Consider the following 13,445-nt stretch of genomic DNA (forward strand, 5'->3'; position numbering starts at 1 on the left):
CCAGCAGAGGCAAAGTGACCATTCCCAGCACAAAGGTTAGGCAACACCACTCCAGCAGAAGGTACTGTGCTTTGCTAGGGCCTTCCACATTTTTCTTAGCACATACCCAACTCAAGATTTACATTGACAAAACCAGCCAACACAAATTAAAACTACACTGTCAAACAGTCAACCAAGGTTTGAAATAGATTTCTGTATTAATCCTTTACTGATAACTACTTGAAAGACGTTTTTACTTATCTCTTTGCCAGTGACACTACTGTTTTACTGGCATTTTTTTTGTACTGTAAATAGTTCGCTAGTTAATCAATAAGTGTAAAACAAATAGAATACAGAAGCACATGGAACAGGTTTTGCTTTTGTTACGCCTCAATATAAAACCTGCTGAAAAATATCATAAAGATGCACATAAATAAATAACTAGATTTGTAGTTTTATGTTTAGCTTGCATGAATTTTTGAACATGCAGGTTTCTGGACATGAAAGTTAGAAAAAAAATCAAATTACTTACAGCTACTGATGTAGTATATACTATTCTGTTGGTTCTGGTGTTGTTCGTTTGTTTTTAACTTTTTTTCCATACCCTGCATGATCATTTGAATTACCATCCTTTTAAAATGCTGTGGTTTTGTTTGACTTGCATCTAAAACACTCAAGTTTAACGTAACCTGGCTGTGTCATGCTACTTAGCAACCAGTAATCAACAAGAGCATAAATATCAGCAACACCACCACTCAATACTAGACACTGCAAGAAATGTAGTACTGCTGCAAATCAAACCAAATTACTCTGCAATATCAGATTTCTAATGCACAAATGCTTAATAACGTATTTTAAATACTTTGCCTGTTTTCTGCGCACTTATGAATTGCCATTCATCTTCGACACACCCACACATCACCTAGTCCACTTTGCTGGACTGATCAATTAGCAAACTCAATACTGCAAACCCCCAAAGTTTCAGAGCAGGAAAAGCAAAAGGTTCAGCAGAAGAATAGACTATTAGATGACTAATTTACAACACAGCTTCTGTTCAGAGGCACGTATGTTGGTGCTAACAGGCACTGAGCTGTGTTTTAAAATAACAAACTTCTGCAACCACAGCAAACTATTGTTAAAAGTAGCTTTGCTGCCACAACCATTTCTCTATTCAAAGACAAAAGAGCACAAACAAAAGCAGGGAGCAGAGATGTAATAGTCAGCCCCCCAAATAATCTTCATTAAAATCCTACTTCACTTTATGCAGCTCTCTTCTTTGCAAGTACACAAATGTGAAACACTTGTTTTTCTTCATGAGAGTGTATACTAAGAGTCAAAGGATAATTCTGTTATACCCACCTTTTCCAGGCAGAAGGTGTCAGACCACTGCTGCATGGCACCTCCCACGTATCAGCAACTCTCTTGGTTTCCAGGCAGAAAACTGCAGGTTTCCTCACTTCCAGACTGGGTCCTGAGCTCAAACAGCCTGTGTACTCAAGATCCTTCTTTTCTAGATCCAAGTGGCCTTCAGCACTTGAAGATCCTTCCTTCAGGTGTGTACAACCTGTGGCATATCTACATCTATCAACCTGCCTTCCTTCAGATTTATTAAAACCAGGGAGGACAACTACCATATCAAAATCCACTTCTGTGATTTCCAAACTATACCATGACATGCTCACCATGTAATTTCTTGATCCACTTTCTTTAATCCCTCTTTTTTTTGTTGGGTTTTTGTTTAGCTTAAATACAACTTAGACAATCATTAGAGATGGCAATGTTTTTCCCCACACTAGCAAGATATCCCTAGTCACTCAAAATAACTAACCTCTCAAGAGCACCTCTTTTAAAATCTCCCCCTAACTTCCGCTTACACACATTGGCTTTCTTATAGAAACACTTTCTCAGCAATCCACAAGTGCTGGAGACAAAGCTTGTTACTGATTATAATACTACCTTGTTCCAAACCAACACATTCCCGAAGTAAACAACACATTGCCCATCCCAATTCAAGACACATTAGCTCTAACTCCATCACAGCAAAAAAATGTTTCTACTTACCCCTCCTAGGGGTCAGTGAGTGGAGTAATAATTTGTTTTTTCCTTCTCTACAGTTTGGACATTTTACAGTACATACCACTGTATTCTGAAGAGAAATCTCTCTTCCAGCTTTCAAGACAAGCAGCAAGTCTATCGATTTAGTGTATGAAAATATGATGAGGCATATGAAAAAACATGTTCTTTGCCCTGTACCCTGTGTCTCTGATCTCTGCAGAGTTTTGCAGGATGGGAGGTTGTGGAACAGAATCATCCTTGAATATTCACTCCACACAGAACTGCAGAAGTAGGTCTAAGATTTTTTTAAGAAATGTCTATCCACCTTTCCACCCATGGAGCAAGAATTTCCAGTTACATGTCTCAATTTTCAAACAAAAGGGAGTTTTTTTGCAGATCTACATCTCAGGTTAAATTTACTCTTGAAAAAGGATTCGGGAGGTGTCCCTCCTCTTAACCCAACCAAGATTTCAAGGTCTGTGAGGACAGGGCTTTTGCCTAACGAATCAATTCCTGGCAACACTAGCCAGGACAATATTTCTACTCTTCATTTTTAACAGCTATGAAAACCGCATACTGTTTAAAGCTCTTGTAAAAACAACAATTAAACCCCCTACATTTTGCAAAATTCAGAGTAACTGCTTTTGCTGTTTATTTGAAAGTGAAGGGAAACAAAGTGGAAATCCCATCACTACCAAAAAAAAACCCAAAAGCCTTCCAACAGCCTCTGTTGAAAGTAGAAATCAAACTGTAAGGCACAGAAAGAAGTATAAATTCATACCACAGCCCACTGAACATTGTTGGGTTTTATACTGACTTGTTAAGAAACATCTACACTTCTATTTAGGACCAAAGTGTATCATTGTGGGAATTATTTATATATGTGGTAGAAATTTTAAATATGATTTGCATATACAACGATAAAGGAACTAAAAAGACCTTAACTTTACAGTAATAAGCAAAAACATCAAACTTTTAGGCAGTTTAAAGAATTAAAGCATCTGAGGAAGCTTTACAGGCAGCTGAAACACTGCTAGGCTGGTTCAATCTACAGCAGAGCTGAAGAGATACTCATCTAACTCACTAAGCCTACCACAAACTGAAAAACAGATTGCGTGAAATATTAACGCACAGAAGATGAAATTTCAAAGAAAGTAGAATTCAGAGTTAATAAGGGAAGAAAAGGCCTTATCCTAAGAGTTTCTCCACGAACTACAGATCAGACTATGAACTGAGGGAATACCCTTTTTTCCAGGAACAAAATGGCTGCAATGGAAGGCATGAAGGGATAGAGGACTCTCAGGAGCTGAAAAGACTGTCCTCATAGACAACAAATAGCCTACAATCTCTGTATTTTAACTGAAAATTGAAAAAATTACAAACTCAAGTCTCAGGATTAAAAATTGCTTCAATGTTTCTATAAATACTTTTCTTTAGCTTTCATGAAGGAGTCCTTGGACATGACAGAGAGATGTGAAACCTGCACATCTATGATTTGTGCTTTGGGGCTTCCTACTTAGATACTTGCATTTTTACTGTGGAATAGTTCACCTCAAATGTCTTGCCTTTGGTTTTGCTGCATTCTCTTATCCAATACTTTGAAATGGAACAGTAACAGTTAAGTAACGATTAAAACGAAGACACCTCTTCAATCAGACAGAAGGACTTGACTGAAGTAGTAGAACTTGAGATGCTCCCTTCTGGACACCCCCAGGCTGCTGCCCTGGAAGCAAGACATCATAGGAATGTTTTCTATTACAGATTCATGGGAACTTGCTTTATATTGTATTTTTGCCTCTTTTCCAGAGCATGCTTGTGTCTCTTTTCCGTTCATTCTGTTTAGGTCCCAAATCTTGTACATAATTCAAATTTGCACATTCTGTCCCTAGTATTATCATCCTATAGTTGTTTGGGATTTTTTTTCTTTAAGAGAAAGAAAGGATTCATCTCTTCTGCTGCTGCTAAATTCTGCAACTTCCTCCTACCCCCAGCCCAAAAAAGAGCAGCAAAGCAACTGTTCCACTGCTTTTACCAGGCTTTGCTGAAATACATCAGATGTCTACTGCTGATGACTTGCAGTCCTTTTGAGGAGAGAGTACAGTCTTGTTTCCTCATTCCAATCACATTTCAAGATCTCTTTGTGGGAAACCACCCTCATGCAGCACCCCTAAGTCCAACTGCCTGACCAGCTTTGTCTGCAGCCACCACGGAGTCACCATTCCAAGCATTTTCTGCTTTTCCAGTCCTCACCTGAAGTCCCACCCAAGCACACCTTATGAGGTGCAGCATGAAAACAAAACATTTTGTTGAAGTCTCTAGCAGATGCCTCAGCTTGCTCACCACAGCTGTGACACACACCAGTATTATTTCCTCATTTACTACAAGCAGCTTCAGCACTAACAGTCCATAGAAGAAAATACACGCCATGTATACCAACACTTAAAACTAAAGACTTTGAACATAACAATTTTAATAATATTAACTGAAGTCAGTATCAGCAGTAGGAGGAAACAATCAATGAGGACAAGTAAACGGAATTAAATAGTCCAAGAAAACTACAGACCATACACATACTCTGGGAAAAAAAGTATTAAAAAAAATAAAATCACTTTCCTTCATTTTTTGAAATCAGCATTAAAATTCAAACTCCATTACAGTCAAAATCACAACTAAAATGAAGTACAGAACTTCCAGGATTTAGAAATTATTCTAGTCTTGTCTATACTAGCTTTCCAAGACTGGGATTAGCAACAGTGCTAGAACCTCTAAAAATCCTAACGTTTTAGTCTACCATCTAAACCAGCAGATGTGAAAGATGCAAAACTCTTGGTATTGGTAATACTAATTTGGGCAAGTGACCCATACCGTACTAGCGGGGAAAAATATAATCATTAAGTATTTCTAGCAGATATACAGCAGTAGCACACTTTTAACATTTCTTCAGTTAAAACAAGTATGTTGCTAGGTGTACAATGCAGAAAAAGCTAACACATCTCTCTCCTTCAGAATGTTTTTAAATCACTGGAGATAGACTAAGAAAGAACAGCCATTAGTGTCAGTAAATGTTCAAACCCAACATTAAACAGCGTTTGTAAAGTAACAGCTGACTACAAACCAGTTCTGACATATAACTCAATACAACTTCAATGAGAAAGTTCACTTAAGAGAAAAGCAAAATTAGTTTCTATGCAGAATAGCAAGCCCACAGAAACACCAAGAACTTTGCATTATTAAAAATTCCCCAAAGCATTCTAAAATCTCAGTTCTTATTTCACATCTATCCCCAAAGTAATTCAGAGCAATATACCAGTATTCCTACTGACTGAAGACATTCCATCGTTATTAAACACAGGAACATCAATAAGGTAACAGATTAAAAAAAAAAAAAAAAAAAAAAAAGTGGAGCTGTTGTGTAATATTTAAAGGCAAGTAAGACACAGATGGTTATCACAGTTTGGTATCAACCCAATAGCAATACTGGAAACAAATTAATTTACTGTATAAAGGACAGAAACATAAAAACGGTCATTCAGCATGGTTTCATAGAGAACAAGTTGTGGCAGATAAGCAGATTCATCTTTCAGCCAAGGACTATTTGTAATAAAGACAACCGCAAAGGTGTAGGATGTGTATATGGTACCCATATGACTTTTTGATTTAGAAATACATGCCATACATTATTTAAAAATGGTTATAAAATAATCAAAGTATACAGCAGGATTTCCAAAGTGGCTTACTGACCTCAAAAATACTTGTCAGTGGAAATTTCATTAGAAATTTCACACAAATATGTAGTAAACATAATCTTGTTCTAAATATTCATGCACATTATTCTTCAGTAAGTCATTTCTGATGAACTCTGGGAGACTGAGATAAGCAAGCCTGTAAGAAACAATAAGAGAGAACAGACACCTTCACATTTTGTTCCATTTGGAACAAATTCATTTTACCAAAGCTGAGCTTCTGGGAAGAAAAAAAAAAAAAAAAAAAAAAAAAGAATCCCACAAACCAAAGGATTCTCTCGGAGAACAGACACACAGAAACAGAACAAACACCACCTCTGTATTAGCTTCATGTGTGATGCCGTAAAACAGACTGCTACTCAAGGTCCAACAGAGAGACAGCTCACCTTCACTTTTGCACATCCCATTGGCAAAATTGATACGGGGTGAGGGAAAGAAATTTAAGGGGTTGGTACCCCTTTGTGAAGAAAAAAACAGAGGCATAAAAGAAGAGAGCCTCAAAAAAACCCAGAAAATGGGAAAATACCCTTCCCGACACTAAGAATTCACAATTATTAGCACCAAATGAAGTGCCACTGGACAGCCCAGCAGTACAAATCAGACCTGGAAGAGGCACAGGCGTGCTACTGCATTTCTGCCAAATCAGCCAGAGCACACAATGGTAAGCTCACAGAAGACAACTGATGATACCAGAAGAAAAATAAAGTCTGTCAGCTCTAAATTAAGCTATCAGAAACATTTGTGCAAATTTGAAGCAGGAAAGGGTGTTTAGACTAGATCAGCACATCATGTACCCGCACCATATTAATCCAGCACATCTGATTTCCAGCATCACAGAGCCCAAGAGCATAGTTCAGTTTGTCGAAGTAAACTAGAAGCTGCCTGTTACAGTCTCTGCCTTCCTAAGGAGAAAGCCAAGGAGCCAGAAAATTCATTAACATAGCCAAAAGGCACAGCAGGAACCAACAGCTCAGCCTCAACAAAGCTGATGGGAAGAACCAGAGGTAGGACACCAGAGCCTTCCCAAGCACAATGGTTCTTCACCTCTGCATGTCTTCAAATTAAAACTGGATACCCTTCCCAAAGACACATTTCAAGGTAAGTTACAAGATTCAATGCAGGAACAACTCAGAAAAACATGAAGATGTGACACAAATCAAAGCAGACTATTTAGTAACCCTCTGGAGCCTTAAACTCCCTGAAAGTATAAGCACGCCTGTTTATTAGACATATGAAGTTCAGAAACATTACTTTTTCTGTGTTTTTTGCCTGTTTTTTAACCAGCACTGAAGGCATCCTACAACACAGACAAATGGTAATGTGCAGTTACCATTGCACTGACAATGCTTTTCCCTGGGAACTCGATATGCTGTGGCTGTGCATAACTACCAAATGGATGTAGATGATAATACACCTTTCTCCTATTAGTTCACCAGTCGCAGAGCAAGTAGCATTGCTTTTGCCATGTTAACCTTAGGGCCAAAACAGTTAACACTGTAGTGTATTACTAAGCTTCCTTTTTCCTTTACAGACATTTTGTAGAAGCTCAATAGAAACTTCTTGAGAATCTGAGGCAAATGTAAACCTGTTAGAGGACACTCATTTCCTATGTGCCGGCTCTTCCTGAAAAATTTTGGATGGAGTTTCAGTGTACATGAGCTTGCCAATCTTAGTAACAATGTTATCTTTACTCTGAAAAGCAGGTAAGCAAAGCATTTCTAAAGTTATTTTTGAGTTAGACTTTTAGTTTAGTCCTGCGACAAATCAGTTACAAACAATGCAACTGGATACAGAAGTCCCAAGCAGGTTTCTTGCATCTACAGAAGACATCATGGAATGGCAAGTCAGCCTCTTTCACGCAAACAAGACCTACTTTAAAATAAAGAGTAAATAACAGACTTACACATACCTCTTAAAACATTAATATCTTTGCTTTCTTAGTTTGCTTTTTACCTCTAGCCACTACTATTTCTTTCATTCATCTCTGTGCCCTTAAGTGAGCACCTTTTAAAGGTTCATATTTCAATTCAGTTAGCCTGTCCCACCCTTTCTTATACTATTAATAGACCTATACTGTATTGAAACAGGTGTTCTGCTTTGAAATTCTGTTGCAAACTCCAGGAAAGAAAAAAGCTGTTAAAAAGCATTTTTGCAGGAGATTTTCAACAATATAGCACACCCATTCACTCCAAACTATCTATCCAAGCTGACATTTTCCATTAAGACCTGCAACAGCAGATCTCGTGCATACACACAAATGCCACCACACAATTCCTTGAGAAAAAAAACGTTAAAACCATATTTATTTCCAGAACCTATATCTGATTGTTTATTGAGAAAACTGTAACAAGTCTATGATAACACACAAGATTTTTCCAATCTGCAAGTCCCCGAAAGCCTGTTTGTTTTCAGATGACTGTTACTGAAAGCAACAAATTTCTTCAGGATTTGTAAATAGGGGCAAGGAAACAGGAGCTGAGTAAGGCTTTTTCTTCCATTGTTTCTCCCAGCTGGTGGGAGGCTGTTTACTGCTCTGCAGAAATACAGAGGACACCAAGAAGCCAGGAGATGCAACAGCCCCCTGCTAACACACAAGGAATAAAAAAAGTCAAGCTGAGAGCCAAGGTGCAGAGGCACAAGTTTAGCTAGAGACAAGGGTAGCAGAGGTCTCAGTAAAATACTGCCACTCGCAACCCACAGCAGCCTACAGCAGTACCATGTCCCAACACCCCTTGCCAGCAAGTGCTGCAGCAGTCACTACCAGACAGCAATAACTCACAGCAAGCTCACAAAAGCCAGTGTCCAAGTGTTGCTTATGCCATAAGCGTTTTAGATCAGACTGCCCCATCTGAATTGATGATCCTGTTGGAGGCTCCACACAGCACCATGAATTGGGCTTTCTAAGATAACTCCCTTCACTACAAAGCACACTGTGGGGCAGGGGATGGGATGACACACCAAAACTGAGAAACTGTTCTTGTATTGTAAGATCTATATAACAAAGCATTACAACTGCTACATAAAGCCTTCTGGAGCACGAATATTTTTAAATTAAGGCTTCTCAAATACGCTATCTCCACATCAGTTAAAAAAAAAAACCCACAAATAACCAAATAAGGCTTACTAAAATTTTCTAACACTACAGAAGATGCCTGAGTATAGTAGGCCAATTTACACAAGTTTAATTACTGAATGTAACATCCAAGAGTAAGCATGCATGTACCTGTAGCAACCAGGGACTAAAACTCCTTTTGTTATTAAAAGCACTGTTTGCATGAGGCCTGTCAGTTCAGAACAGTAACAAAGAAAACCAAAATGCTTCAGTATCAGTTAAAGGTTACATTACATGGCTTTCACTGAAATAGGATGACTTCGTCACATCAAACACTGAAAAGCAGAAAAAAAGAAGTTAGAACCCCAAGTTCTACTGACTTCAACAGAAACTTCCTGACCAAGACATACCTACACCCAGCTGAATTATTTCAGCTTTTGTCACACACAATAATTTCATCTTTTGAAAAGCAGTCACCCCACCACCACCACCCAGTTTTGAAGGTACTCTTATTTAAATGGAGAAATCGTGCTGTCCCAGGCTTAGCCCATTAAATACAACAACTCCTTGTTAGACATCTTTCACAAAAAAATTAAGGAAGTTCACACAGGAAATACACTTCTGGTAATGCAGCACTATAACCAAAACTCACTACTTCACATCTCAAATACACAGCGTCTCAGATCTTCAGGTGTGTGATTTTTCCACCTAGGCACCATCCATTTCATTTCCTAAAAAAGACCTTGCGGAAACCTACCCTGAGATCATAAAATTAAAGACAGCTAAATACATATAAATGAACTCTCTGCAAACGGATTAAGTGACCATGATTATTTCTTCTTCATACTTGATCTGAAACTTTTCATCTTGTCATGTAATCTCTTGCACTGCTAGATAACACTTTATTTTATAAATTTACCTAGCTTCCTCCCCACCTTGCTCCCTCCTTCACAATTTGTTACTAATAATAGCAGGTGAGATAAACTTACCATGTATATTTACTTAATTTCACAGCCTTGCACATAAGCAACCGCATAATTTCATGTTCATTTCAGGCTACTGGAAGGAGTAGAGTTCAGACATCTTTTTGGATGTACACTTAGTCCAAGCTAGTTTTACCAATTTTGGTATTTAAGCAGCATCTGTTTTTACATTTTTTTGGAGGACAGTTTATATGGAGTCAGTGAGCATACAAGCCTGCCAAGACAACACCTTTTCTCAGTCAGTTTTCTGACTGCAATTACTTAACATAGGTCTCCTACACTTAATTAATGCTTATTTTCAACCCTACGACACAAGGGTTAACTACAAAATAGAACCAACAGGATCCTAAGCAGCAAGCTATTTAATTCCCAAACCATACACATCCACGCTTACACCAGTAATACTACACACAAGCACAGAAACAAAGAAGAGGATGTCATATTAATACACCAGCATGAACACAAGAGGAAGGAGGAAGAAAACCACTTTCTACCTGGTAAACCTTAAAGCCAAACTATTTAAAACCATTAAAGACAATGGCAGGAGCCAGAGAAAGTGAGGAGTCTCTGTGGCACTGGACAGCGAAAGGCTTGCAGATGAAGAGCCACGTAGTTCAAGGAGTCACCTTCACCTACAGCACACAAGTTTAGTCATTTCACCTGCTATTTTGGCTACCTGTTGGTTTCATTTTGCGCTTCACAGCTCATCCTCAACACTTGATAAAAATCAAAGCTGATTCGTGACATTACAATGTCTACAACAGGAAACTGATATGCAGTCCCCGTCTGCCAGCAAAGCAACACGGCGAAGAGCTTGAGCTGGCTGGTGGAGGAGTAAACTGATGAAGGCTCAAAATCACAATGGAGAAAATCAGGAAACTTTCTATTTAACTGCATTTACATGCAAATGGAACACATTTCAACGTTCCAATAAAGTTCATCTCTAGTCACTTGTATACTACAGCCACATTGCAAAGCTATTTTGACTGCAAATGTGTTTACATTATGGACTATGTAAACCACAGCACAAAGTCTCAGTGGCCTGAAAAAAAAAGTTATGTTTTGCATTCATTATTTTGCCACTTCCTGAATTAGAAGTGGTTTACTCAGTCGTGCACACAGTTTAGCATACCAAAGACAGAGTGCCTGCTAAAGATGCCGGTTTTCCAGACAGCCTGCAGGTTGCTCTAAAAGTCTAACACCTTTTCTCTCTTTATCCAAGATGTCAAAACCATACAGACTGAGGTTTAGATTTAAGAAAAATACTTCCTTTTTAAAAATTAAAATCTGATGAAAATGTAAGATAATCAGTCCCTAGAGACAGCACCTAAAGAACTTTAATGCATGCAAACATTTTTTCAAGTCGTTTACAAACAATTCACCTACCAGGAGTTCAGAAAGATGCTGTGCCTTTCTAACAGGCAAAGAGAAAATGTCTGACTGACAAGATGTCTTAGCCCCTTTCAACATCAGAAGGCACTCCACTGCTACCTAATTAAGACACATTCTCTTCTCGTAAAATATTAACAAAGCACACGTTTCCCCAACTAGCACTGTATTTGTCATCCTTGAATAAATTACTTCTGTATTGTATTTCATGCACGCTTCCGGCCCACATCCTGCTAGACACTGAATGCTTACAACTGGGAACAGATGAGAGGTTTGCCTAGACGAGCTCCATTTCTTCGCTAGATGTAACAACGATGAAAATACTGATTATCAATAAAATAGCCATTACACTTGCAATAAAGTAACCCCTGTGAAAAATCATATGAGAAGACAACCAGCACGTGCAGGTGGGATTGGTCACTTTCCAGGCTTCTCTGTCTGTGCTGGCACGGGTGTACAGGACAGCATGCACAAGTATCAGGGTTACCTTCAATTGGTCTTTAACATGTTACCTATTTTGTTTGCATGCAGGCCACGATCATTACAACATCTAAACGCTCATTCTAACTACTGAATTAGCAATCCCCCCCCTCAACCTAAACTCCTAACCCTCAACCCATGGAGAAGAAAACAACGTCATATTCGTTGTACTTTCATATGTACTTTACTGAGAATTGATGCCTAAGTGCATCATATAAAATGATGTTTAATTCCAAGTTAACCTTGCAGTGCTTATAAACCGATAGCTGAGTTCTTCCCAGGACAGAGCGGGGTGTGTTACTTGCGCTGTTTTTAAGGGGTTTCTTTTAAATGAGTTCTCAAATAACTTCTTGAAACTCTACCACAGCTAACAGAACGTTACAAACACATCAAACACCTCTTCGTGTCTAAGACACTGTCCTGCACCTCGCCATTTCTGCACAGTGGCTGATCCGACAATCCGTAATCTCCGCAGATCGCTCACACTCGAAGAAAATCTCTACTTAGAGAAACTTCAGGGAACACCCAGCATGGCCCTCGCCCTGCGCGGCCCGTACAGCCGCTCACCCCGAGGCCCCGCCGGGCCGCCCCCCGCGCCCCCCTGCTCGGCCGGGCCGCCCCCCGCGGGGAGCCGGGAGGGCAGGCGGGGCTGGGGGCGGGGGGACCACCTCGGGCCGCTCCCCTCCCGCAAGGACCCCGGTCCTCGCCGAGAGCCCAGGGACAGCGCGAAGGGCGCGGGGTGACCCGGCCAGCCCCCCGCCTCCCCGGGACAGGCCGCGGTGACAGCCGGGCCCCCGCCTGAGGTAAAGTCGCCTCGACCACCGCCGCCCCAGGGTGGGGTGGGGGGGTGGGGCGGGGGGCGCCCGGCGGCGGCGGGGCGGGAAGGCCGCGGCCGGGGCAGGGCTGAGGGGAGGGCGGCGGCAGCCGGGCCCGCCCTGCGCGGACACCCCCGCGGCGGGGCACCCCCACGCCCGCCCGCCGGCCCTCCCGCCCGCCGCCGGGCCCGGCGCGGCGCCGCCCGCACTCACGATGGTGACGCTGGCCTTGCGCAGGTCGCGGTTCTCCTCCTGCAGCGCCTTGCACTTGAGCTTGTAGGTCTCCAGCTCGATCTTCAGCACCTTGTTCTCCTGCTGCAGCGAGGCCAGGCGGTTCGTCAGCTCTTCCAGCCGAAACGGGGAGATCACGATCCCGCCCGCCTTGCCCCCCGAGCCGCCGCCCGCCACCCCGGAGCCGGGCCCCGCCGCCGGGCCGCCCGCCGTCAGCGGCCCCGCCGGGCCGCCGCCCCCGCCGCTGCCGCCGGCGCCGTCCGTGTCGCTCTCGCTGGCGCTGTCCGCCATCGCCGCTGCTCCCGCCCGCCGCCGCGCCGCCAGGCGAGCAGGGGGCGGTGCCCGCCGCGCGCCGGCGCCGCGGCCTCCCCGCGCGCCAAGAGGGGCCGCCCGCCCGCGCCTCCCGCCCACAGCGCCGCCTGCCGGCCCCGCCGCCCGCCCCGCCGCCTTGCGCGGCAGCCGCGTGAAAAATCGCTTTAGTCGGCCGTAGCGCCGGCTCCGGCGGCCCCGACGGCATGGCTCCTGCCTGGGAGGCTTCGTTTAAATGTTACGCTACCCGTGGCAAACAGCTTGCGCGCAAACCGCGGATTTTTTACCTCAGTATGTAGGAAATCCCGCTCGCCGCTCAAACCTGTGACCCGCGTAGGCGAGCCCTGGGCTCCCCAGCAGCGCTGTGACTGATCCCCCAGGTGTTCATTTACACACGATTCCAGCAGCT

At 42.2% G+C, this 13,445-nt stretch overlaps 1 protein-coding gene across 4 annotated transcripts in view; it reads right to left on the bottom strand.

The window, feature by feature from the left end:
• Positions 1 to 13,073, bottom strand: part of CCDC6 (coiled-coil domain containing 6) — a 54,255-nt gene extending 41,182 nt beyond the window's left edge. For 2 of the 4 annotated variants that reach the window (XR_008745434.1, XM_055793702.1), the window contains exon 1: positions 12,710 to 13,052. Coding sequence is in view for 3 of the 4 variants with exons in the window: in XM_055793702.1 (XP_055649677.1) it covers positions 12,710 to 13,018 (309 nt within the window). In the remaining variant the exon portion in view is untranslated. Of the gene's footprint in view, positions 1 to 1,338; positions 1,524 to 12,709 lie in introns of those variants that run through there. The other 2 variants (XM_055793701.1, XM_055793703.1) reach the window with 2 other exon arrangements.
• Between the last annotated feature and the right edge of the window lie 372 nt (positions 13,074 to 13,445).

The sequence above is a fragment of the Falco peregrinus genome, chromosome 1 (genome assembly GCF_023634155.1).
Source record: "Falco peregrinus isolate bFalPer1 chromosome 1, bFalPer1.pri, whole genome shotgun sequence".
In the NCBI taxonomy this organism is placed as follows: Eukaryota; Metazoa; Chordata; class Aves; order Falconiformes; family Falconidae; genus Falco; species Falco peregrinus.